Source organism: Apus apus, chromosome 3, assembly GCF_020740795.1.
Source record: "Apus apus isolate bApuApu2 chromosome 3, bApuApu2.pri.cur, whole genome shotgun sequence".
Classification (NCBI taxonomy): Eukaryota; Metazoa; Chordata; class Aves; order Apodiformes; family Apodidae; genus Apus; species Apus apus.
The window spans coordinates 96,137,712-96,161,645 of NC_067284.1; the positions used below are offsets into that span (position 1 = coordinate 96,137,712).

The window sequence follows — 23,934 nt, forward strand, 5'->3', positions numbered from 1 at the left end:
CCGTGCAGGGGCAGGGCCCCGCGGGAGAGCCCCCCAGCCACCGCCCCGCCGCTGCCGGGGTGGAAGCATCGCTTTTCTCTGCCGCGGCAGCAGCGGGGTGGAGGGGTAATTACCGATTTTCTAACGGGAAAAAAAAGGGTTTGGAGCCTCCGTGCTCCCATTAACGCCTGAACGAAAGACTCGTTACGGAACAACATGCCTCAGTCGGCAGGAGGAAAACCCTCGGCCGTTTTGCTTTCCAGGCGGTGTTGCACTGCAAATCGGGAAGCAAAATCCAAGACGCAGCTCCCCGCCGTCCTGCGGGAAGGAAGGACAGCCCTGTCCCCAGCACACCATCCATCTCCTCCAGCCAGACACAGGAGACAGTCAGCTCAGGTAAGGCATTATCATCACAGGGGATCACGAAGGCTGTTCTAGTCGACGCGGGAGGACAGTGGCAAGGGGCTTTGATGGAAAATGCCTCGTAAAACCTTGTAACTTTAATCTGCTGCTGCTCGGAGCCTGAGGTTTCCCTTCCTCCTTCAGATTGTATCCCCAGGAACAGTCCAAATAACATATATTTACCTTTCAGCAAAGATGACGTCTACTATCTTTTGAACTAATTTAGTAAGTCAGACCAATATTCTTGAACAAAGCTTTTTATTAAAAAGATAAAGGGTCCTCTGCAACAGGAGGTAGGTACACACTAACATAAAATTTAACTTTCCAAAGATTGCAACAGACCAGATTTGAAATTTTGGTGGTGACAAACACTATGTATTAAGTTCAGCAAGTCTTAGTCTCACACCTGAAAACACAGCCAACACATCTGTAAATTATGACCTCTTAAATATTAAAAAAATCCCACCTTTTCTACTGAGTTACCAGCATATTATCATGATCAAATTTCAGTATTTAGCATCCATGATGAAGCTGTAAGTAATCCAAAATAATGATATCAAAATGCTAAGATTCTTATAGAACCTTCCACATTTCACAGGCTTTAACAGTCTTCCTTTACAATTCTCATGAATTAAGATAAAAAGTTATGTCCCCATAATATATAAAAAACTCAGATTAAAAAAACCCATCTCAGGGGACAGAAAGAATTCCAAGGAACCCCACAGTCTGGCCTTAGAATTAATACCTGAAAAACATCTTTACTGAGGAAAGAACGATTGAAAGTTTACCTTTTCTTCACTTTGTTGGCACGTGTGTATTACAGACATCACTTTACAGCAATTATCTTGCCCAAGTGACTACCTTCCTGCTTACCAAAAAGACATCAGGGAAGAAATGAGTTACCCATCCTGGAGGATCAATAACAATTGACAGCTTTCAGAATCTGAGGTACCTTACATTTCTTCCGCAGTACCAGGGCCACACAACAGGCCTCTCCCTCACCCACTGATAACAAACTCATGAGTATCATAAATAAAAAACCTGACATTTCCCAGTAATTCAAGGTGATCAGTACTATCAAAGAGATACTGGAGTCATCTCATGCAAAAAGTTGTCTGTTCACATAAATAGCCTCTGCATCAGTACCATATACTAGGCATGGTCCTAAAACATCTAAACTATTCACAGACAAAGTCTGATTTGGAATTAAGTTGGTGATTTCCATGCGGTCTTTGGTAGGATCATTGCTTAGCCAGGCACTTACTACAGACTGGTTAATGGTATTGTGAGAAAAATAGGTAGTACTTCTTCCTCCTGAAAGAAGGAAAGAGGGAAGAGTGTGAAGTTCCAATTGAGTTTATATATTCTTAGAATTTGAAGAAATGTAGTGGGTATAGGACAGACATCATGGGAATATCATTTTACATTTAAGTCAGTTTTCAGATTAGTTAACAGATGTTGTAATTTCTTTGGTAAGCGAAGGAAAAAGTAGCTTAAAAAAAAGATTTGAAGTGATTATAGAAAGCTGCTGCCAGCTCTGTCCTTGTTCAAGACAAAGTGGACAGCACAGCTATAAACCCATCTTGATGAACAGTGTAAGTATCTACAAGTTTTTCTAGCCAGAAACTAAAGCAAGGACAGACCTGAGAACAAAAGTCTAGTTACATGGCATCTGGCTATATTTGGGGCATCAGCTTTGCTTTAATAACACTTATTCCTACTGTCCCTTCTCCCTGGTTATTTGGCAGCAAGTGATATCTACCTGGACTTTGAATTTTTTTCACCTAACATTTTACATTCAAAGTGAAGTCTCACAGTTTGAGAACTATCATTCAACATAAAATTAACAAGTGGCTGAAGTGGTGCTAAAAGGTTTGTATTTGATATACCTGAAAACATGAAGAGTACAACTTCAATTGCTAATCCTATTGTTCCCCTACACAGAGCTGAGCTTTGAACGGCAATTTTGAGGCCAAAGGTAGCAGATGATATCCAAAAGATTCCCCACTGTTTACAATCTGGTGGCAAGCAATTAAACAATCTTTGTGACTAGAATGTGAAAATAAGTGTTTATATTTATATTGTATATCTTTAATTCAAATCCTGCCACAGTATAAAGGGACCCAGTTTCATTCATTGGAAATTCCAATTATGACCTTGAATAGTAAATTCTTAATTCCACCATCCTATTAATGTATAAATTATTTTGTTACTACAAAATTTTGTGTATTTCCCTCAGAGATTCAGAAAGTAATGTGTCATTTAGGCTGCCTTCATGTCTTTATGCAGATCATTTTTAAGTGAACGTAATCTACCTCTGAAATACTAGATGTGGCCCCTTCACAGACTGGGCAGAGTACAGCAGACTGAGGTAAAAAAAACCCAGACCACAAAAAACAAAACTATTTTGCTGAAGTGCCTATCAGGGCTTTCTAAGAAAAGAAACCAGCTTTTAGTTTTCTGTATTAGGATTGTGTTATTAATTGGGTCATGTGAGAACACTGACTTATGTTGCCAAATGACAAATTCAGTGCAGATTGACTTGAAACATCCTTACCTTGATGAAGAAAAGATGGTTTTTCAGATACATCTGTGGAAGTGTCCCAGTGCCAAAGAGATCCATCTTCAGAACACGTAAATAAGTGATCAGGGTTGGAGGGATGGAAATGAACTTCCCACACTGGAAGTATCAAGCCAAAACCAAAACCATTTCAGAACAATTATGAAGTACTTAGCTCAGTGCACTTTGACTAGTATGATATGGACATGTACTTACAAGAACTCAGGCCCCCACCAAAATCTTCCATTCTTAAGTGTGTGTGGGTCTGAGACAAAAACCCCACCCTTAGTTATTTACTGCAGTTTTCTCTCCTCTGGAGGGAAAATCAGTAAAACTTAACATCAAGCAGTATTTTTACTCTTTAAATATAATTGTGGCATCAAGTCAAGAAATTTTCAGCACAAAACGAATTGCTGTCTTGTTCATATAAAACTACCAGGAAAGCAAACTGTTTCAGCATTGTGTAGGCACCAAATGGATCTGTACTATCTTCAGTTTCCCCTCCTTCCTCACATTTTCAAGTTTTTTAGTAACTATATTTTTGCTTTACTCTCTACCTGCACACCACAGCATCAATTTCTGTGACTATTAAAATACCTACCCTTCTAGAAACACAGCCATTCTGATTAAATGAATGTAATGAGACATTAAAGAACCACTTACTTGTTCTAGCTTTAGTTTAGAGTTGGCTTTTAAGCTAAGAACAGTTTCATATACAGAAAAGGAACAAACTGAAGCCAACTGGATGACAACACAGGAAGTAGTAACTATGTAATCTTTTTCTATAGTAGCTACACCACCTAATTTTTTCCAGAATTTACACTTTTCCAAAATGCCACTTTCTTTTCCCCCTTCCATTTCAGACACTTACTTTCTGCTTCATGAGCGTTTAGCAGGGACACTGGCATAGTACCCTGCCTGATGTCCCATATACTCAGCATCCCATCCTGGCCCCCTGTGGCCACAATATGCTGCTGATTGGGATGCCTGTCCACACAGTGCAGTGGAACTCTGTCACCTGTCCTGCAAAGGAGACGGGAAAAACCCAAACAAACCAAACATAAGTTACTCATTCAGCTTCTGTTTTCTCCTTCTTAATCCCTAGGATCCTTGACGAACAAGGTAACTGTATCAACTGCAGCTTCAATCCCTGTAGCATCTGGCCACTACAGGCTTAAACCGTGTGACATCTGCTGGAAATCAGAGGTATGGCAATAAGGTGAAGCTACAATTCGATGCGTGTCAGGGTCTATGTGCCCTACAGTTTACAGGCTGACACAGGGGCTCACAGCTTTACAGGAGTGAGAAAACCCTGCATGCAGATAATACTCTAAGTATACCTACAATAGTAAGAAGATTACTCTGAAATTCACGTTACAGTTACAGTTTCAACATATACTAAGTGTTACAAAGGAAGACTGGGCATTAACAGAAGCAGGTATCTAAACCATAGCCTATTAACAATGGGAATTATTCTACAGACAACAGGATTTGAATGTAGCTCAGTTTGTTTTCTCATAATACATTTTAAGGCACAAAGTTATAACTCAAATACATTTCAAATGCCAGAAACTTTCTATCAGGCCTGTGGAGAAAAAGAGATGTGAAGTGTATTTAGTCAGCCATTCACCATTAAGCAGAGCCTGTTTTTGATTATTTAAATACCAAATAAGTTAAAAGCCTTTAAAAAATAATTTATCATCTCCTTGTCAAGAATGTATCAGGAAAGATTAAAATCAGATTATATAAAATAGCACATGCTTCTAAGTAAGTACGTAAAACAAAATGAGGTCTTACAAAGAAAATATTTGAGATGGCTCATTTCTTTGCTGTCTGAGGTCCCATATTTTTAACTGTCCAATTGAATTTACTGTCAAGATCTCAGTTGTACGAAGGAAAGTCACTGCATGGAGCGTACTGCTGTCTGCATTGTCTGCAAAAGAGAAGGGCTTTCAGGTAAACCATTTAATTACCACAAAATAACTCCTTTTAGAAAACAGAACACAGCTGCTTAAACATGGTTACAACCTCTCTGCATTTTCAGGGGCAGAGACAGACCAGTGTCATATGATATTTTAAGTATTACAAGAGTACCCTGTGAAAAAGAAGCCCTTGTTTCCTGTATCTAATACTACTGAGACAAATGTGTAAGAAGCTATATTTAGTTAGCTCCAGTGCTGACAGAACTACTAGTTGATCCCTAAGATTTATTAATGCAGCTCCTAAGAAGAGGAATCTATTTACCTGGATCGATGATTTCTGTAAGGGTTTTCTTTATATGCTCTACATCTACTGACGGGGGTGAGCCATGCAGCTTTTCATAATGCAGTTCTTTTGAGCACAAGAAACTAGCTCTAGCTGAGAACATTAAACAGCTGTATACAAATGCACTTAACTCACCAACTTTCTATAGGCCAATAATTATCAATGCGATATCCATCCCTGTCCCTACTGCCAAACCAGAATTATACTTTGCTTCTTAATAACTAAATGGCAAAGCTCTTTTTTTCAGGTCCTTCTCTCCAGCGCTTATTTTGATCAGAATAATTTATGATGTCAAACACTTCACAGCACTGGGGTGAAACTTTTGAGGCTTTAGGAGAGAATAATGTAGATACTGTATTCTTGTATTTTAATTCTGCTATTATATATAAACTTTTCATCTTGATTATGATGGGGTAACACTGTTAAGTATACTTTCACCTCATGTATTTTTGAAGTTTTGTGTAGGTCCATATTGAAAATACAGGGGAATTTTTTTGCTGCATAAGATGCAAACCTTTTTTGATATTGAGACAGACAAATTACACTGATGCCTGATTATAAATATTAGAGTTTTCTTTTCTGCTTACTGTTTAAATGAAAGAACAGGGGAAGAAAAAAACCCAACACCTTTAAAAGGAAATGTTAGATTGCTGAAGTTCTAAAGTATTTAATATTTTGTGAAAGAACAATATGATTTAGCAATGACACATCTTTATGGCTGCAAAAGATTTTTATATTATGTCTAATTTTGGACATTTTTTTTTCCCTTCCATGTTTGACTATAAACATATCAACTTGATTTTATACTCTCAAATCCAATAAACAATAACAAAAAGGTTCTCCTTTACAAATATTTCAGGAGGTACAAGAGTTCCAGCTTCGTATTAAAAAATGTTGAGGGTTCTGCTCAGTGCCTGGGACATATCAGTAAGTCATCAAATTGGGAACCAGTACAAATGATTGCTCACACTACAGAACTCCATCCTGAAGAACTTGAAAGCATCTTTCAAGATGTTCTCTCTGCCCTCTCCAACTTTCACTGTAAAACAAGCTCTGGTCAATGAGTTTGTGCTAGTCCCTTCTACATAATTCCAGGTAAGCTGCAGTTACTAGATCATAGGTACAACTGACTTATTTATAGACCATTCCTGTTTTAAAGTTTCCTTTTATATTTCCAAAAGAACATTTCTCAGTTAATTCACATGTGATTTCTTACATATTTATGTGCCAGCAAATCTAAATGCAAAGTCTTACTGCAGCTGATGCTATCACAACAAAGCAGGCATTTTTACATGCTACTATCAACTAAGCTCTAAGAAAACTAACAACTTGTATCCTGCACACTTTTACATCTGTTTGTATGCAGCTGAGCAATTGCCCAGAGAAAAATAGATTTTTTTTGTGTGGACATCTGCTTCCTTGGAGTCAGCAAAGCATTCTCCTCTGTTAAACTTGTACCAGAACAGTGTGTGTTAAAATCTGTATACAAGTAAGAACTTTAAATAGTTTAAAAGGATTATTTTAATGTTCTTGCCCTTAAAGGGGAAGTTTCTGTGTTTTGTGGGCACATGCTAATAAAATCTGCCTCGTGCCCTGCTAATTTTTTTTTTTTTTTAAGCATAGAAAGGTTCTCTACAGCAGTCCTCTAGGAGCTTCAGTAAAGGACTGCATGCAATTAATAGGATTTATTTTGTGTGTGCATATAAAGCCACACACACACAAGCATACCCTCTAGAATCTCAAGAGCACTTCCTTCCTTAATTGGCTTATCACTGTGTAAATCCCTTCATCCTTTAGAGGCAAGATTTTCTTGAGGAGAAACAGGTGCTGTGTCAAAATGAAGTTTCAGGGAGAAAGTCCCAGGTTAGTAATGCCACTATCAAATATGGTGTTACCACCCTTTAAATTATTTCTGCTGGTTTTCACGCCTTTCACGAACTATTTACTCTTATAATGCAATCTACTACTCTTAAGAAACATGGAGCTAAAAAACTAAGTGAGAAATTATCACTGTAAGCCAAGGCATCTGGCAGAAGAACGGGGTACAAACTGGTTTCTGGTTCTTGGTGTTCCTTTAGACACAGGGAAATGGATGGTTTTGCAGACACTGTGAGGGTTAATCTTGGTACAAATAGCAAACTGAAGTAACAATTTCACTGACCTCCAGTTTTGAAGAACTTGGGACACAATACTTCTTGAAATCTAACCATATTTCATGTATACTGTCATAGCACTTAACAATTCTAGATTAAACAGAGAATGTTAGGCTTGAAACTTCTCCATTGCTTAAAACATTAATTTGAAAATATCTGAATATCAAAATACATCTGAAATACACTCAAGTATCTGGAGTTCGGATGAATACAGGAATAATCTGGAGCAAACACATTCACCTTGGAATACTTAATTAAATTCTCAAATGACTTCCTTTTTTATTTTTGTTATCATTAAGAAACTATAAACCAAAAAAACCACTCCAAACTAAACTAATTTGAACAGTTATTTGACATACCTATAGTTCTTACTGGATCCTTTTGGTCAGCTCTGAAGTGATTTATTCTGCCATCTTCTCCAACAGTGACAATTTCTGGGTTGTTGCAGATGACTCCAGTACATGCTGCTCCACCACAAGATGTGCTTTGATCCACATGATAATGGGCTTTCTCCCACCGCTGGTTGGCAGATAAAGTCTAAGTAGTAACCAGACATTAAATTCTGCCATTAAATAACGATCCTGATAGATCAAAATTTCCAGAATACTTGCGAAACCAGAAACAAGCTCCAGGAAAAACCACACTACCTCACAGGAATGAGAATCTCCTGTACAAATAAGAATCAGAGATCTAAGTTTTCCTCAACTCTTGAGCATACAGTCCTTCAATGAAGCTTTGATTATTTCTTGTCTGAACCACCTTTTTTCACATGAGCTAGAAATCAGAAAGAACACTATTTATGAACTGTGAAACGCCTCTCGCTTAGCGTCTCCATTCAATCTTTCCCCAGGCTGAGGGAAAAGAACTGAGGCCTTTACAAAACATAAGGTCAGATTTAGATGGCAAGGAACTTAGTTTATTTTAGGTACCACAACAAACTATTATCAGATACTAGTCTCCACTGTGATTATATTAAAAAGTCATTATGCTCTTACTTTTAACTATATATAAACATAGCAAAAACTACAGTTTACATTGTACTTGTAAGAAGAAACTCAACCTAAGTAAATTAGTTCAAGAATACAAAAACTCTTAATAAGGTAGGTACAAGTTCACCAATACCTAGTCCTCCAAAACAATCTAAACTCTTAAAGTTATGTTTTCAGTAAATGGATTATTTGGTTACAGATGTATAGTAACAGATACCCCAGTCTCTCTGATGCTGGAATCTGATTTATGTAGTTTGTGTATAAAATGCTTTTTTCTTTCCTTGTACTTATAAAGCCAAAGCTGCTTCTAACAGGCTTCAAAAAAAAAAATATTTTCGGTATGTAGATGTTCCTTGCAGTAGTAGTTTGGATAAATATTATGCTAAGATCAAAGTGACCCCTACTTAAGCTGTTATTCTGTGTAGGTCAGACAAGGTACCTGGTTATTTTGATGATGACGGAATATAGTTACAGCTCCTGTTGATGAGGCAACCACAATTTTCTCTTGATCCAAAAACTGAAGGAAGATAATAAAAGTGCTATTAGTTTATGTCAATACCAAGATGATAATTTTGATTTTAGAGTAACCAAAATTATTGGTAGGTATAGTAAAAAAGAACAAACCCAAACTAATCCACAAACTGATACTGGTTGGTTGTGCCTCCTTCATAAGCTTTTTTTTTTTGTGTGTGAATCTCAGCATTTTGAAAATTCACCAAAATTCACAAAAAAATTCACCAAAATTTCTCCTGAGAAGCCCTTAAAAAATTCAACACAGCTGTTTTACCTGCATGTCCATAACATCACCGTTGTGCCTGATGTCACACAGCAGCTGAGGTTCTCCTTGATAGTCACCATTGAGACCCCCATTTCCGAGATCTCCAACAGACCAAATGGAGATCCTGTTATCCTGTAAGAAAGTTACACCACCGGTTTTAGTCCAAAACGCTTTTGAAAGCATCGAACAGAAAGCCACCGTAGATGTCAGCGCCTTCTCGCTCCAGCGCGGGGCAGCGGCGGGCTGCGGGGCAGCGGCGGGCTGCGGGGCAGCGGCGGGCTGCACGCCGCTGCGGGGGAAGCCGCCAGCGGGAGGGAAGCGTTCGGCCGGCGGGACAACCCCGCTGAGCAGCAGGGCGGCCCTCGCCTTCCCTAGGGAGCGAGCAGGGCGCAGCCGGGGGAGCGCTGGGCCTGGCAGCGCTCGCAGGGAGCTGCGGCTCCGCTTTCCCACGCGAGGCGGCGGAGGCTGCGGGGCCCGGGGAAGGACGCGCCACGCCTCCGGGCCCAGCACTACCTCGTTGTCCCAGGAGCCCGTGGCGAAGAGGTCGGGGGGCTGGAGCGCGGCGGCGGGCAGGGGCCGCCAGCGGGTCCTGCTGATCTTCTGCGACACGAACCTGGCGCACACCTCCTCCATGGCCGCCCCGCCGCGCGCCCGCTCCCGCCCGCCCGCTGATTGGCTGCGGCGCGACGGCGAGCGCCGAGGGTCAGGATTGCTGCGCTGCGGCGAGCGCGCGCGGGCCGGCTGGGGCAGGGCCGGGCGGGGCGGTGCGGGAGCCGGGCGGGGCGGTGCGGGGGGCGGGCGGGGCGGGCGCTGGGCAGCCCGGCGCCGCCGTTTGTAGCAGCTGCGCAGCACCAGCTGCCGGCCTGCAGCGAGGCGGGCAGACCGCACCCCGCCCCTCGCTCCGGGCGTGCGGTGAGACGCGGCGGGGGGAGCGGGCTCGGGGGTAGCGCCGGCCGGCAGGCCCTGCAGGGGCCCGCGGTGCCCGGCCCGGCCCTGCCGCTGCGAGCTCGGGCCTCGGCAACACCGGCCCGGGCGTCCTGTTGGGCATCGGGTCGGGGGGGGAAGAAATGAAGAACGAGGTGAATTTGGCAGCGGGGTTCCCTGTCTGCTCGGGGAGGCCGCGTTCCCCCCGGGACGGTGCGACTGGGTATCATCTCTGCAAGGTCGTGAAATTGTATTTTCTCAAAACCAATGACTTGTACAGCATTTAACTGTCTCTGGTTTCCATTTTCTTTGAAATTTCTGCAAGTGATGCTCTCCTTTCTTGTCAGATTCCTGCTTGTACAGAAGTGCAACAATAATTTTTCTGCCCCAAATAACGTGTTAAATGAGCACACGTGTGCTTTCTTTTATCATGTTCCACATGAGACGTAAACAACTGCAACAAAAAGCTCAGAGGCTAGGTGTGAAGCGAGCTGAAGGCTGACACAGCTGCCTGGCCGTCTCAGGGGGTGGGACAACCTGCCCAGTCACTGCACTGCAGTGACTTTCCCACAAGCACCTTCCTACTTTGACAACCTGGTTTTCTGCTGCCAGCTCCCTGAGGTTCTGTCAGGTGGACTTAACAGCAGCAGCAGCTCGATCAAACTTTCACCCGCAGTATCGCCGTCTGCCGGCTAAGCCGTCTGTCAGATTTTTTCTGTACAGGATTCCTGCGTTTCTCATCAAGGCTGCTGTGCTGTTTTGCAGTCCTTCAGATATGATACCAAATAATTTCTTCTTCCCAATGATGTACAGCAGAATCCAACACTGAACAGAGTAAAAAAGCTGGATGCTATTGCAGTCTACCACACTGCAAGCCTTAAAACAGCTTTGTCACAGGATGCAGCAGCATTAGTGTTTTACAGTAGCCAATATCCCTGGCACCCTCTATTCAGCTGCTAATGGCAGTCCTGCAAGTCACTGTCAACTCCAAGGGCAATTCTCCTAACACTTGTGAGAAAGCTCAATGGGCAGTCTCAGAATACAGCTACAGAACAGACAGCTAAAAGCATAAGAGATAAAATAGTTTGGCATTACTGAAATGTTTTATTAGGCAAATATTTTTGTTGGTTACTTTGCGATTTCTGCGTGTATTTTTTACCTTGTGTTCTTGGATGGTTTCTTTGCTCAGGATTGCTTTTTCAAAAGCATTTGGGAAGCTATTAAAGGGAGTAGGTTGGACATAGAGGTTATGATCATTAAGAAGGAAGAAAAGAATCACTGTTTTTCTTCCACGTCTTACAATCTTTTTAAAAGAAAATGCTGGCAGCATGCAATGTGGTGGAGGGGAGAGCTGTGATGGATTTAGGGCTGCTCTAAACCTTTAAATATATTCTCTGTGTTTGATCATTATGAAAGATGTATACTCTGTTAGTATGTTGTTTCAGTGTAATAAAGGAGGAAACAAACACTGGGAGAAAATATGCCTCATCAAATATTTCTGAGGTTGTCCAAGAGGATGGCAAATGTAGACAAAGATGACTCTGGGCATTGGGTCCCAACATAGGAGCTGAGACAACAAGGAGCATCTATGGATTATCCTTAAATATGGCTAAAACCAGGAGTGTGAGTAAAAGGGAAGAAAATGGAAAGCATGCCTGTCTCTCTGCCAGAGGTTAGGGGGCCTGGGAATGCAGACACTTACTAGATCTGTGGATGTACTAGGGCAGGATAAATCTATTCTAACTCTAACCATGACGATTCTGTGATTCTATTTGCTTTTAGTCTGCTTTCCTCCAATTACCATTCAACAATATTTTAAGGAAGTTATGTGGAGATGCCAAAATATTTACTGCTGGTCATAATTCCTGGAGTCATGCCCAGTTTGATCTCCTGAACAAGCGCAGTCGCTCTGCAGAGCACAGCAGAGCAGATCTAAGAGCAGAGGGCCAGGGCCCTGTGTGCATTCATAAGCCTTACTTGCCCCGGGGCTCCCACAAGGCCGGGGCACCCGCTCCTGGCCTGAGCTGTGCTGCAGGAGGTTCTCTGCCCAGCCATGCCACTGGCTTGGCAACTGGCTTGACTTGGGCCTGACTCGCCACTTGGTTTTGCTTGATGAAAAAACCATTACCATTGCCAGCCCTGCTCTGCTTGTCTTGCTTGGACACCATGGGATGGTGTCCTGCTATGTGATATTGTCATCCCCAGCTCCAGGCTCACCTTCCCTCATGGAGGGGTCCCAGTCCTGCTCCCTAATGAGGAAAGTCACTGATGCGCCTGGGTCCTTCTCACCTCTTTGAGTGCAGGGCTGGGAAAAGAGGGATGCTGAGTTCAAAATAATGTAAACTTCTGAAATACAAAATGAAGGTACACATCAAACTGGCTTGAGGTTACAGGAAAAAAGATGAAGGAGAGTGATTAAGATAAAAACAGAATGGACGCAGGGAGAGGAGTAAGTGTAGGTGTAGAAGCCAATTAGTGTGGGGTTTGGGACATAACTGAGGAAATGTTCAGCAGGAACATTTCACAAGAATACTTTTGCTTGTGGTATGTATATGCAGAAGCAGATGGGACCAGACAGTGATGATCAACTTTTCATATGCTTTTTAATTTCAAAGAAATCTAAATGGGTTCATGCAGTGGGAGAAAAGGGATGAAACTGAAATAGCAGGGAGGGGTTTAAATATAAATGTATGTAAGTACAGCTAAGGGATTGAGATGTGGGTGAATGTGTGGAAAAAGAGAGAGATCCGACATGCTTAAAATTAGTGGGATCTCTATGATGGCCCACTCTGGCTGCTGGCATTCACATGCCTCTTCCCTAACAGGGCCATCTGTCCCTTCACTAGCTCCCTGGTAAGTCTAAGGAGATGACTATACCTGTGGAGGATGAAAGAGCTTGCAACTGACAGTGGGCATCTAGGGAAAATGGTGCTCACATTGGTTTGGACAAGTGAGGGGGAAGAGGATACAGGAATGCTGAAGTGCAAGAGCAGATGGAGAGGTCCCATGTGAATGCTGATCACTGGAAAACTTTTTTTTGTTGTTTTAAAGTTCTGCTTGTCTTCTACTTTCATGTAGAATGGCTACATTCCTTCCAGTTTTATCTTCATGGATATGTTCTTAGTAAGTTTTTAAAATGGACTGATGGCCTGGGTATTAGAGCAGAAAGAGCTAAGGACCCTCATATTTGTTTACTCCACAAACGGGCGCATCCTGCTGCTATTGTTACATATTAAGTTTCTCTGGGCCTTTTGAGGCAACTTGTCTTGTCTTAAAGCTCCTGGAAACCTGCAGAGCCAAATGATATTTCCTCCACACATGCCTGCCTAGTATAGGTATCACTTAGTAAGACTCACAGTTATGTTGTCATTCTCTGAATAGTCATGCCAAGAATGTAGCCAATAGGCTACAATGATGGCCAATAGGCACATTCAATCCAAAAGCACCTGGGCAGGTCTGCAAGTTCCTGGGAAATAAAGGTGGGCTGTTTCTCTGCCTTAATTCAAGCTGGTCATGGTAAGCAGCATCAGTTTGTATGTAAATGGTTTTTCTTGTGTTTCTGATCTCCCAAGGGGGTAAGTATCCCTGGAATGCTTTTAAACCTGGGCCAACTAGCTTCTTGCCAGCAGCCTCTCTATGTGACAGCAATGCAGTTTGCTTGCATCTGACAACAGAAAATGTCTTTTGCATTTAAAACAATGAAGTATTTTTACAATGTCTGTCTGTTCTCTGTACTTTCTGCCCTTTGGGAATTCCTCTGAATCTGTGGCTTCTTCCCTTCTCTCCCAGCCCACTGGATGCAACAGGGAGACCTTTTATATTCTGGGGCAGGCTGCAAGTCTCTCATGGACTGTAGAGCAGTTGCCAGATCATGCTTAGGAGAAGTTAGATGGAAAATGCAGAAAGAACCAGTGGATCTGTCTCCAGGATTAAAAGAACGAGATGGGAAAGGTCTGGGAAGCCTGTGGATGGGACCTGGTGTGTGCATTGGGCAACTTCCAGATTTGCCCTGGACAGACTGCAAGCCAGAACACCAGATTCCCACCTTCACCTCATTTTCTTCACCTGAACCAGCAATAATGGGATGGAGTATATATGTTGTATGGAGCTGGCACAGGGTCATCCCTCACAGCGTGGGTTCTCACCCAGAGGACAACTTTACTGTGTCTACCCTGCTGGCATGTTAGGCTGCATGTGTCCTTGGAACAAGAATGCTTTTAAGAAACAATATAATATTTGAAGTAATATCTGCTGGATGATGCCTTATTTTCTCTAATGTTTATACAATGCACTATTAATAGGGCATTCAGAGTTATGTATGACTGTTCTCGTGTTTCAAAAGGAAAGAACTGAAAACAGTGCTGTGTGGTACCAAGCAGATGACACACCTGCACAGTTGCGCCTGGTCGAGAGGAAGCGCTGTCACATCGTGGTCCCGGGCGTGGGGAAGCTCGTTCACAAGGACCAGAAGGGGGCACAAGTGCAAAAGTCTCCGCACTGACAGTAGGCTCCTTGAAATTGCCTGCAATAATGGAATTTGCTTTCCCTTTAAAAAACAATGGAAACACATATAAATAACAGGTGGCACATGAATATTAGTGGCAAAAATAATCATTAAGGAATTTAGGAGTACCCAGGAATACCATGTGACTGTAGGAAGATAATTCTAATGTTTCCTGCATTATGCTACTGGCTGTAGGACCTTAGAGGTCCTACTTTTCTCTTAAGATGGCTATTTTATCATGTGCCTACATGGGACAGAGTAAAGGCCACACTGGAAGCATCAGTTTGGCATTTATTAAATTCTGAGCTACTGATTTTGTGACCAGTCACCTTTCAAAGGAAATTTTAATTTTTAACTTTGTCCTACAACAGCATCACACTAGTAATAGGTCACTGGTACTAGAATCATAAAATGGTTTGGGTTGGGACCTTAAAGATGTCTAGTTCCAAGCCCCCTGCCATGGGCAGGGACACCTCCCATTAGACCAGGTTGCTCCAAGCCCCATCCAACCTGGCCTTGAACACTTCTTGGGATGAGACACCCACAGCTTCTCTGGGCAACCAGTTACAGTCTCTCACCACCCTCGCACTAAAAACTTACAAATATCTAATCTAAATCTACCCTCTTTCAGCTTGAAACTGTTGCCCTTCATCCTATCACACAAGCCCTTATAAAAAGCCCTTCCTCAGCTTTCCTGTAGCCCCTTCAAGTACTGGAAGGCTGCTATAAGGTCTCCCCGGAGCCTTCTCTTCTCCAGGCTGAACAGCCCCAACTCTCTCAGCCTGTCTTCATAGGAGAGGTGCTGGATCCAGCCCTTTGATCATCTTTGTGTCCCTCCTCTGGACTTGTTGCAACAGCTCCATGTCCTTCCTGTGTTAGGGGCTCCAGCACCGGACACAGCACTGCAGGTGGGGTCTCACAAGAGTGGAGTAGAGGGGCAGAATCACCTCCCCTGACGTGCTGGCCACAATTCCTTTGCTGCAGCTCAGGATGTGGTTGGCTTTCTGGGCTGCAAGCACACCTTGCTGGTTCATATTGAGCTTTTCACAACCAGCACCCCCAAGTCCTTCTCCTCAGGGCTGTTCTCAATCCATTCTCCACCCAACATGTGTGTTTTGGGATTGCAGAACCTTGCACCTGGCCTTACTGAACTTCACGAGGTTGGCATGGGCTCACCTCTCAAGCCTGTCAAGGTCCCTCTGGATGGCCTCCCTCCCCTCCAGGGTGTCGACCTCACCACTCCGCTTGGTGTCATTGGCAAACCTGCTGAGGGTGCACACGATTGCACTGCCCGTGTCACCAACAAAGATGTTAAACAGCGCCGGTCCCAGTACTGACCCTTGAGGGACGCCGCTCATCACTGGTCCCCATCTGGACACCGAGTCGTCGACCACTCCTCTCTGAGCGCCACCAGCCAGCCACTCCTTACCCGCCGAGTGGCCCACCGATCAAATCCATGTCTTTCCTATTTTGATACCAGGATGCCGTGTGGGGCAGCGTCGAATGCTTTGCGCAAGCACTGGTTGGTGACGTCGCTTACCCTAACCCACCCTGAGCCGCAGGTGGCCCCGCACGCAGGTGCCAGCTCCCCCGCCCCTTCTGCTGCTGCTCCCCGGGCTTCCCGCACCCCCGCCCCGCAGGCAGCGCGCGCGGCCGCTGGCCAATGGCAGCCCGCGACACGCAGGCCTGGCCCGCGCGGGCTGCCCGCGGCCAATGGGCGCAGCCCTTGCAAAGCACGGCGCCGCGGGACGGCGGTAATTGGCTCGGTCGCAGGGCGGGGGGCGCGCGGGGGCTGCCGCCCCGCAGCGCGGGCAGAGCCGGGGCGGGGGCGCGCCGGCCTGCGGTTCTGCCGGCTCGTTCATTAGGGGAGCCCCACAGCGGACAAACCCGCGCCCGCAGACCCAGCCTGTCGCGTCCCGGCGCCCCCGCTCTGGTCCCGCAGCCGCTCCGCTCGCGCGGGGCGGGCTCGGGCGCGGCCGTTGGGCTCCGGCGGGCGCGGCCGGTACCGGAGCTTGGTCTGCGCGTGTGCTCCGCCCCGCCGGGCGCGTGCCGCGGCCGCTCAGCACCCGCGGCGCCGTGCGGGCAGGCAGGAGGCGCGGCGGAGGGAAGCGCGCCGGTGCGTTGCTGGTGCGTTACCGGCTGCTCGCCCTGCGGCTCCCCCGTGAGGGCCGCCCGCGGGCTGCGGGCACCGGCGGGGCGGCGGGACCCGGCCCCTGCGGGGCGACCCCTCCCCCGCGCGCGGGGATCTCCCCCCGCGCGCCCCCGGGGGTGCCGGGCGCGCATGCGCGGGGAGCGGCGCGAGCCCCCGGCGCGGCGGCGGCCGGAGCATGTCGGGCGCGCGGGGCGGTGGGCGCGTGGCCCCTCCCCCCGGCGGGCGCGCGGCGGCGGCGGCGGGGGGGGGGAGGCGGGGGCGGGGGGGCGGCGCCTGTGTCGGCGCTGGAGGTTGTGTCCTTCCTGGGGAAGCTGCTCTGCGCAGTCGCGGCGCTGAAGGCGGCTCTGTACCTGCTCCGCAGAGTGTGTCTAGCGATGGCCTGGAAGTCGGGAGGCGCCAGCCACTCCGAGCTCATCCACAACCTCCGCAGTGAGTGCGGGGCGGGGGGCGCGGGAGGCCGGGGGGGGGGGGCCTTCTCCTGCCGCAGCCGCCGGGCGGCCGTGCCCGGCTGCTCGGCCGCGCGCACTTGGCGTTCCCGCGGCGCCCGCTCAGCCGCCAACTGTCAAGGAGCCGCGCCGGCGGGGGGAGGAGGCGAAGGCGGCGCCCGGCCGGGGGTGTGTGTCTGGGTGTCCGGCCGGGCCCCTCCCGGAGGGCGCGCCTGGCAGCCGGGCGGAGGGCGGCGGCCGCTGGCGCAGGGCGGGCTGGGGCTGTTGTTGCGGGAGGAGATGCGGCGGGAGGGGCGGCGCCCATGGCGGTCCCGGAGGGGCCGCGCTGTGCGGCTGCCCTGGCTGTTGTCAGCCCGCCGCCTCCCCCCGCCCTCCTCCCCGGGCCCGTTCCCGCCGCCTCTGGTGCGGGCTGAGGCGGAGCCGCGGCGGCGGCGGCTTCGAAGAACCCGTGATCCTCCGCACGCAGCGGGCTCGGCGTCCCGCTGGCTCGGCTCCGGCCGCCGCTGCAGGGTCAGCGCACGGCGGTGGTGCCGGCGGGCTGCGCAGCCACCAGGCCCCCGCTGAGTGCGGGGGGGCTGCCCGGGTCTGGGAGGCGAGCCGAGGAGGCCGAGGTGGTTGTTGGATGAAAGGGGCGTATGACAGCAGCCCGCTCCGGGGGTCCGAAATGCTGGCTTTTGGCCCCAGCCCCGAGTTGCTCCTTTGGGAGAGATGGGCTGGTGCCGCTGGGAGTAGGGGGGCTGTCGGGGGTACAGTCGTTCCGTCGCCGAGTGGCTGCCCCGGGCTCGGTGCTCCTTGTCCTGCCCGAAGGCTTGTGCTGTCCCCGTGCTGAATGTGGAAGGTGTTGGGCGGGTGCTCTTCACTGATGCTCTTCAGTACGAGTCTGCTGGGTCACGTACATGTGACCCGGGCGGGGAGGACAGGTTGGTAACAGTTTCTCTATTCAGAGCTCCCATTTTTCGTATTAGTCTCACATTAGTCTGCGTCTCTTTCTTTACTCCTGGTCTTTCCCTTCCTCTGCTCAATTCTGTGTCCTCGACATAAAAGGATGTAGATTTGGAGCCTGTGTTATGGCAGTTGACTCCTATTTTAGTGGTACTGTAAGTTCACAGACAGCTTCACCTGTTTGGCCTCCTTGTTGTTTGGGAGATAAAGGAGAATAATTCTTGTTGTTTTCTCCGGTCTGCTTATGTTAGATCCTCTGATCCGGTGGTCTTTCCAAGCATATTCATTTGCCATCCTTTTGAGAACTCTTCCATCCAGTAGAGCAATGTATTTTGATGGGACTTTCAGTTCCACTGTGAAAACTGTCTGGTTAGTGAATAGATAATAATACCTTCTCTTATTAGGAGAGTTGCAGTGCATTTTTTGCTTGTTTGTTTTGCAACTGTAACAGCTAGAAATACTGTTTAGTGAAATTCTGTTCCTAGGCACATCAGGGGAAAACTTTCTGGCATAAAAATGAAGGGCGAGCTCCAGAATACATCCAAAAAGTCCTTATTGCCAGAATTGTCTGTGTCTCCTAAAGGCAAAACTGATTTGTTAAAGAAAACAATTACAGTGTTTTTTAACACGTGGAAACCGTTTAGGGCTTTGCAAATATTAGTAATGAAAAAGCTAAAAACCATTACAGCCTGGATAAGAAGAAGAATGTAAACCAAAAGTGTTTAATATTGTAATCTCAAAATATACAAAGATGATAATTACCTGGAAAATTACTCCATAATTCTCCCCTGTCTGTTTTGCATGCCAAAAATATTTTGAGAGGTGTTAAATAGTGAATTGGAAATGAAATGTTGTGGAGGCACAGAGCTTTTGATCTGTAAGTTTATTTTGTTGACCTCCGTTGGACTCCAGTGATGGCATAGGGCTTTATCAGTGCAGAGCAGTTGCAGGATTAGACCATAACTTTTATCAACAGTTCTCCAGCTAAGATGATAGTTTGTTTGCTGAAGTTGGGAACTGGTTTATAGATGTCTCATTTTTAACAAACAAAATTTCTTGGTTACAGAAAGACTAAAATGATACAGAAAATTCCTTATGAGCAGCAGATCCCACAGTGCATTTATCCTTTTTTCTCTAAAAACAGCTAAGCAGCATAGAATTTCTAGCGTTTTTATGCTAGTAGTAAGAATGCAAGGCAGATCAGGTTAATTTGATGTTGTCTGTGTGTTTATCTTTTTGTAACTGAGTGTGTAATTTGCCTAACTTTAAATAAAGGAAATATTGCAGGTTGTAGTGACACAGTATGTTTCTGTCTGCAGCAAGGTTGAGAGGTTCTTGCTCCTGCCCTTATGCCACAGGTCTTCGCTGTGCTTATAGAACTGCTTGTGAGGAAGGCAGTGTTCTAAGACTGGGTCATTTTCTCATTACTGCCCTCATGAAACACTGAGGTTTAAACTCCTCGCTATCTCTAAGCTGTTGTACGATTGTAGTTGGAGAAGCAGTGAACTTTGTTATGGATATTAGTGGGCTGGGGAAAATGGGAGCTTCTTAAACTGCTTTTGCTTCCAAAGAAAAACATCAATGGAAATCTCCTGTAGGCTACATAGTGTTTTCCTTTAGAAGAGCTATAAATATTATTCTTCATTTTAAGTTGCTTTTGGCAGTTACTAACACTTCTATTTTGTGCCAATGGAGTGCTCTTAATTTAATGAAACTACATTGACATGTACTCATTGCTCATTTCACTGTTGCGTTAACTATAGAATTAACTTGTCTATAAAGGTAACGATTGTTGTATTACAGCAGTGGTAAGTGCTTTTGTGTATTTGCATGCAGATTCAGGCAAGTGGTTTTTTTACTACTATTATCTTGGCTTTCATGTCTTAAAAGAGATAAAGTAACTAGAGGGGCTTGGAACTCCGCATATTTTTCAGTGCATACAGAGACAAGTGACTGAAGAATCTTGCATGACTTTATTGGTTTGATTTTTAGCTACTTGTTGCATTGTAGACATATATTTGCACTGTTAATTTGAGGTATCATGTCACACAGTTTGTGACATAAAATAAACTTGTTTAAAACGCACTCTTCACAACAAAATATGCTGTTTCCACAAAGTTTTCAGCTGTTTAATTTTCCAGTGATTCTTGAAACTAGTTATCTTTTTCCTAAGTATTTAATTCTTCCAGCATTTTAGCTATTAAAGGTATTTTTCACTTTTACAGAGTGATTATTTCAATCTTTCTAAGTTATATAGTTGAACATGTGCCTTCAGACTTGAGCACACTTGTCCCTTAAAAATACTTAAATGAATGTCTTTTAGCAGACAGCACTTCTAGGAAACTATCTAAATGCAGCTTACTGTAGGGCTAGATAAATGTAGAAATAATTGACTGTTTTAAAATACATAGCTATGACTGGATTTTCCTTTTGTTGTAACTTACTGTATAGGGATGCTGAGAAAGCCAGAAAAGTCTGAGTAATTGGTGACTTATTTACTGTTATCTTGCTTGGTTGAATATCTTCAGTTTCTAAATCTGTATCTTTTTTTCCCCTCTCTTTGTCTTTATTTATTCACTGTTCTTTCATCTCACTACTGGGTCATTTTGATCTCCTCCTGTCTTTCATACTTGTTCTCTTGCCAAGTTCTGTTACTTTACATGCCAAAATCTTGGAAATCGGCTTTTCTTTGCCACCTGCAGAACTGAAAAATTGCTCCCTGTCCAATTCACGGTCCATCGAAGTTGATTAAATTTCCCTAGTGCACCTCTCTTCCTCTTCTCCAGTCATTATGGCACACTGTCATATTGACAATAATTTTTCACTTATTTTTCTGATCATGTTGTGGCAATGGTGTTATAACCACATATAGATACTTTTGAATCCTCTTGCCAGGTGAAAGTGACAGTGAATTAACTTGACTATGGCTAAAGTGCTGCATAATGTTAACAATCTCTGGGCTTGTTTCCTGCTGCTCTGTTCTCTTCCTCATCTAATCAACTTGTATCACAAAGTTAGCGAATGTAATTTACAAGAGACCCACAAATTCCATAGGATTTTGTGCCTCACCTGAGACCAGATTCCTAGGTTTTTAGTTTGAATGGTGTTTTGAATCAGTATAAATTCAAATACTGACAAGTTTTGTGGATTCTATTCTATTTTTCCCCCTGAATGTTAGACAAGGTGTTGATATAATGTTAAATGCATACCCATTCTTTCTTACAGCAACCACAAAATTCATTGCAGTGAAGCCCATGTCCTCAGTCACCCAGGAAAAAAAAGAGCATGTTTTTTTGCTACTTATTTGTATAATAAAACATTATAATTGGTAATTTAAAAAATAAAAAAAGTTTAGTTCTTTTGCTTGATGGAGGTTTTTTTTGTTTTGTTACTTTGGTCTCTTGTGTTGAATAGCATAATGCTCTTTTTCCTAGTAGTCTCAAGGTGCCTGATTATGGTAAAATGGAAATAATTTTGCAGATCTGTCCCTTACAGGTGATTGCTATTGTTTGTGGGCATGTTAAAAAGAAGGAATCTGGTATATTTTAGCTCCAGTGTAACTCCAAGCTTTTATTTTAATGCTATTGTTTTTTTCATCGTGATGTAGCACCAAGAACTATTAGTACGCTTGGAAAGAAAAGCATAATGTTCGTGTTCCTTTGAATTATTATTTTTGTGAATGTAATACCTCAAAAGTAATGTTTGCTTGTGTTACTATAACACTTTCTAAAGTAACTTTTTTCTTAAGACTACTACATGGTGTTTGATCTTTGTGTTTAATTTCTGGACTCTTAAGACTAGTTCTGATGAAACGTTACTTTCCTCAGTGTCTCAGAAGGACGGACTCTCAACTGATTCCTTCCAGTTAGCTGTATGCAACATTTTGTTTAAATAATGTATTATTGTGTATCAAGATCATAATGATAACAGATGTGCAGTGGAATGTTTGAGGTAGATACTCTGAAATTATCAGCAAAACACAAGAGGTTTGTATGTATGAATTGTTTAAAAACGCTTGTTTGCAAACACGTACTTTGTTTCCTTAGCACAAAGAGTTTTGTATGTTTTGGGGTCAGTGTCCTTCATTGGATCTTGGGATGCTGATCCGTCACTTTTTATTCAGAGTGCTTTCTTTGTGTTCATGGTTTACAGTGAAGTTTTCCTATGCTCATTACTTAAAATTTATATTAACTGAATTGCTTTCTTCCCCATCCTTTTCCTTCCTCTCCCCACACAAAAAGACCCTGACTTGAAAAACAATTTGATCAGCTGCTTAAAACCAACTAACTTCACACTGCTTGAAAATCAAGATGTGGTTCTGTTCCAGCGCACTTTCCTCTTGAAGGGTGCTGGCTCGTTTGCGTGGGCCAGATGGAGACATTTGGAAACTGTTGTCACTTGAGAAATTTTCATCTACTTTATTTAATCTTTTGTAATATAGAGTGGTATGTGCTTTGCATCATGCTTTAAGACCTCTGTATGATTTTAAAATATCACTGTTTTGCTGAGAAGTTATCTCTGTAAGTATTCTTCAGTGGTTATGGAGAAAGTAGCCTGGGGAGATACTGAACTATGTGGATGCTGAAATACTCCCCCAGTAAATTGTTTTGGGATCTGCATGAGCATTTTGTTGATGTAAAGCCAGGATGTGTTTAAGTAGCTGTTTATAGTTTGTATAGTAAGCTTGTGTGCTGGATCTTATCATGTGGTGATGAGACATCCTTTTTCTGATCTTGAAGCTAGTGTTGGTGTGTTGACTGCTAGTATTTGACGGTTTAGCTGGAAACTTGTTTGATCAACAGTTAGGATACTATCAGTGATGTAGGCAGGTCTTTGAAAGATAAACACTTCAGTAATGCATTTGTTGCTAAATAAAATATAGGTTGTTTATTTGTTGTAAGCCCATGCTGTCTTTTCAGACTTCAGCTCCTTCTGTTTTGGCTTGCTCTCTAACAGCCAACTGCCCAGTTTCCCAGGTTACATTTAACAGTGGTATATTTCCACCTTCAAATCCAAGGACTGCTCTGTGAGCTCTTTTCCTGTTTTCATGGTGCTGTGGAAAAGAAGCAGACCAGAGTGAGTTTTCAAAACATGCTCCAATTATGTCAAGTTGTCATTGCTGCAGCCTCTACACAGAGTAACTCTTGAACTCTGCAGGCTGTGCTCTGCTCTTAAGTGGTTACTTTACATTTTCAGCCCTTTGAAGCTTATGAGTTGTGCTCATATAACTCTAATAAACAATTTAATTTTAATTTTAATCTGTAAGTTAGTATGTTTATGTATTAGTCTTTGCTTGTAATTTAATATCTGATTTGTTTGCAGTACTGATTATCAGTCTTGAAACAAAGCAGTCTGCTCAAGGAGAGTCTTCTGTGCACATTAGCATTGGAAAGGATAATCAACCTATATATATTTAATTGTCAATTATTTTTACTTCAATATATAGCTTCCTTTTAAGATTCAGAGAATGTTTTGCATTGGCATTTTATTAGTAAATAATTTATTGTTGATTGGCTTGGCTTTTTGGCATTTGGAGGTTGCATGGAATTAGAATTCCTTCTTTGCAATATAAATTTTAATTATTGGATTTTTAAGGCAGTATACTTGTTTTCTGGACTTGATTAAGAATCTGATAGAGATTTGTTCCGGATAGAATTAAGATCCTGGCAGTTGGTCTTCTTGGGACTGACTACTGCAGGAAGGAGAGGACTTTAATTGGAGTTCAGTACCTTGCAGTTTCTGTGTTTCTCTATATTCAACCATGAGACTAAGAAAAATTCTTTTTATCAAAACAGAAAAAATTATAAAGTCAATATTGACTTTACTGTGTAGTGCTTGAT

General features: G+C 44.1%; 2 protein-coding genes and 1 long non-coding RNA gene across 13 annotated transcripts in view; 2 read left to right on the forward strand and 1 right to left on the reverse strand.

Moving 5' to 3' along the window:
* The first annotated feature begins 13 nt into the window (after window positions 1-13).
* LOC127383387 (uncharacterized) lies at window positions 14-6,806 on the forward strand. Of its 2 annotated transcripts, XR_007889180.1 has the most exons (4): window positions 14-105; window positions 243-375; window positions 4,047-4,147; window positions 6,066-6,806. It is a non-coding gene; the product is annotated as an uncharacterized LOC127383387 (long non-coding RNA). The 2 variants fall into 2 exon arrangements; XR_007889179.1 differs by having other exon boundaries at window positions 14-375.
* On the reverse strand, window positions 623-9,795 carry NUP43 (nucleoporin 43). Of its 2 annotated transcripts, none has more exons than XM_051616237.1 (8): window positions 9,640-9,795; window positions 9,136-9,258; window positions 8,788-8,865; window positions 7,719-7,896; window positions 4,739-4,874; window positions 3,813-3,964; window positions 2,939-3,061; window positions 623-1,695 (listed from the first exon to the last, which is right to left on the reverse strand). In XM_051616237.1, the coding sequence occupies exons 1-8, from the start codon at window positions 9,757-9,759 to the stop codon at window positions 1,481-1,483; spliced, it is 1,125 nt and encodes a 374-aa protein (XP_051472197.1). In that variant the 5' UTR covers window positions 9,760-9,795; the 3' UTR covers window positions 623-1,480. The 2 variants fall into 2 exon arrangements, with proteins under 2 accessions (XP_051472197.1, XP_051472198.1); XM_051616238.1 differs by having other exon boundaries at window positions 9,740-9,759.
* A 7,190-nt stretch (window positions 9,796-16,985) lies between these two features.
* PCMT1 (protein-L-isoaspartate (D-aspartate) O-methyltransferase) overlaps window positions 16,986-23,934 on the forward strand; it is a 31,706-nt gene continuing 24,757 nt past the window's right edge. For 2 of the 9 annotated variants that reach the window (XR_007889175.1, XR_007889177.1), the window contains exon 1: window positions 17,862-18,072. Coding sequence is in view for 4 of the 9 variants with exons in the window: in XM_051616239.1 (XP_051472199.1) it covers window positions 17,982-18,072 (91 nt within the window). In the remaining 5 variants the exon portion in view is untranslated. Of the gene's footprint in view, window positions 17,136-17,851; window positions 18,073-23,934 lie in introns of those variants that run through there. The other 7 variants (XM_051616242.1, XM_051616244.1, XM_051616241.1 and 4 more) reach the window with 7 other exon arrangements.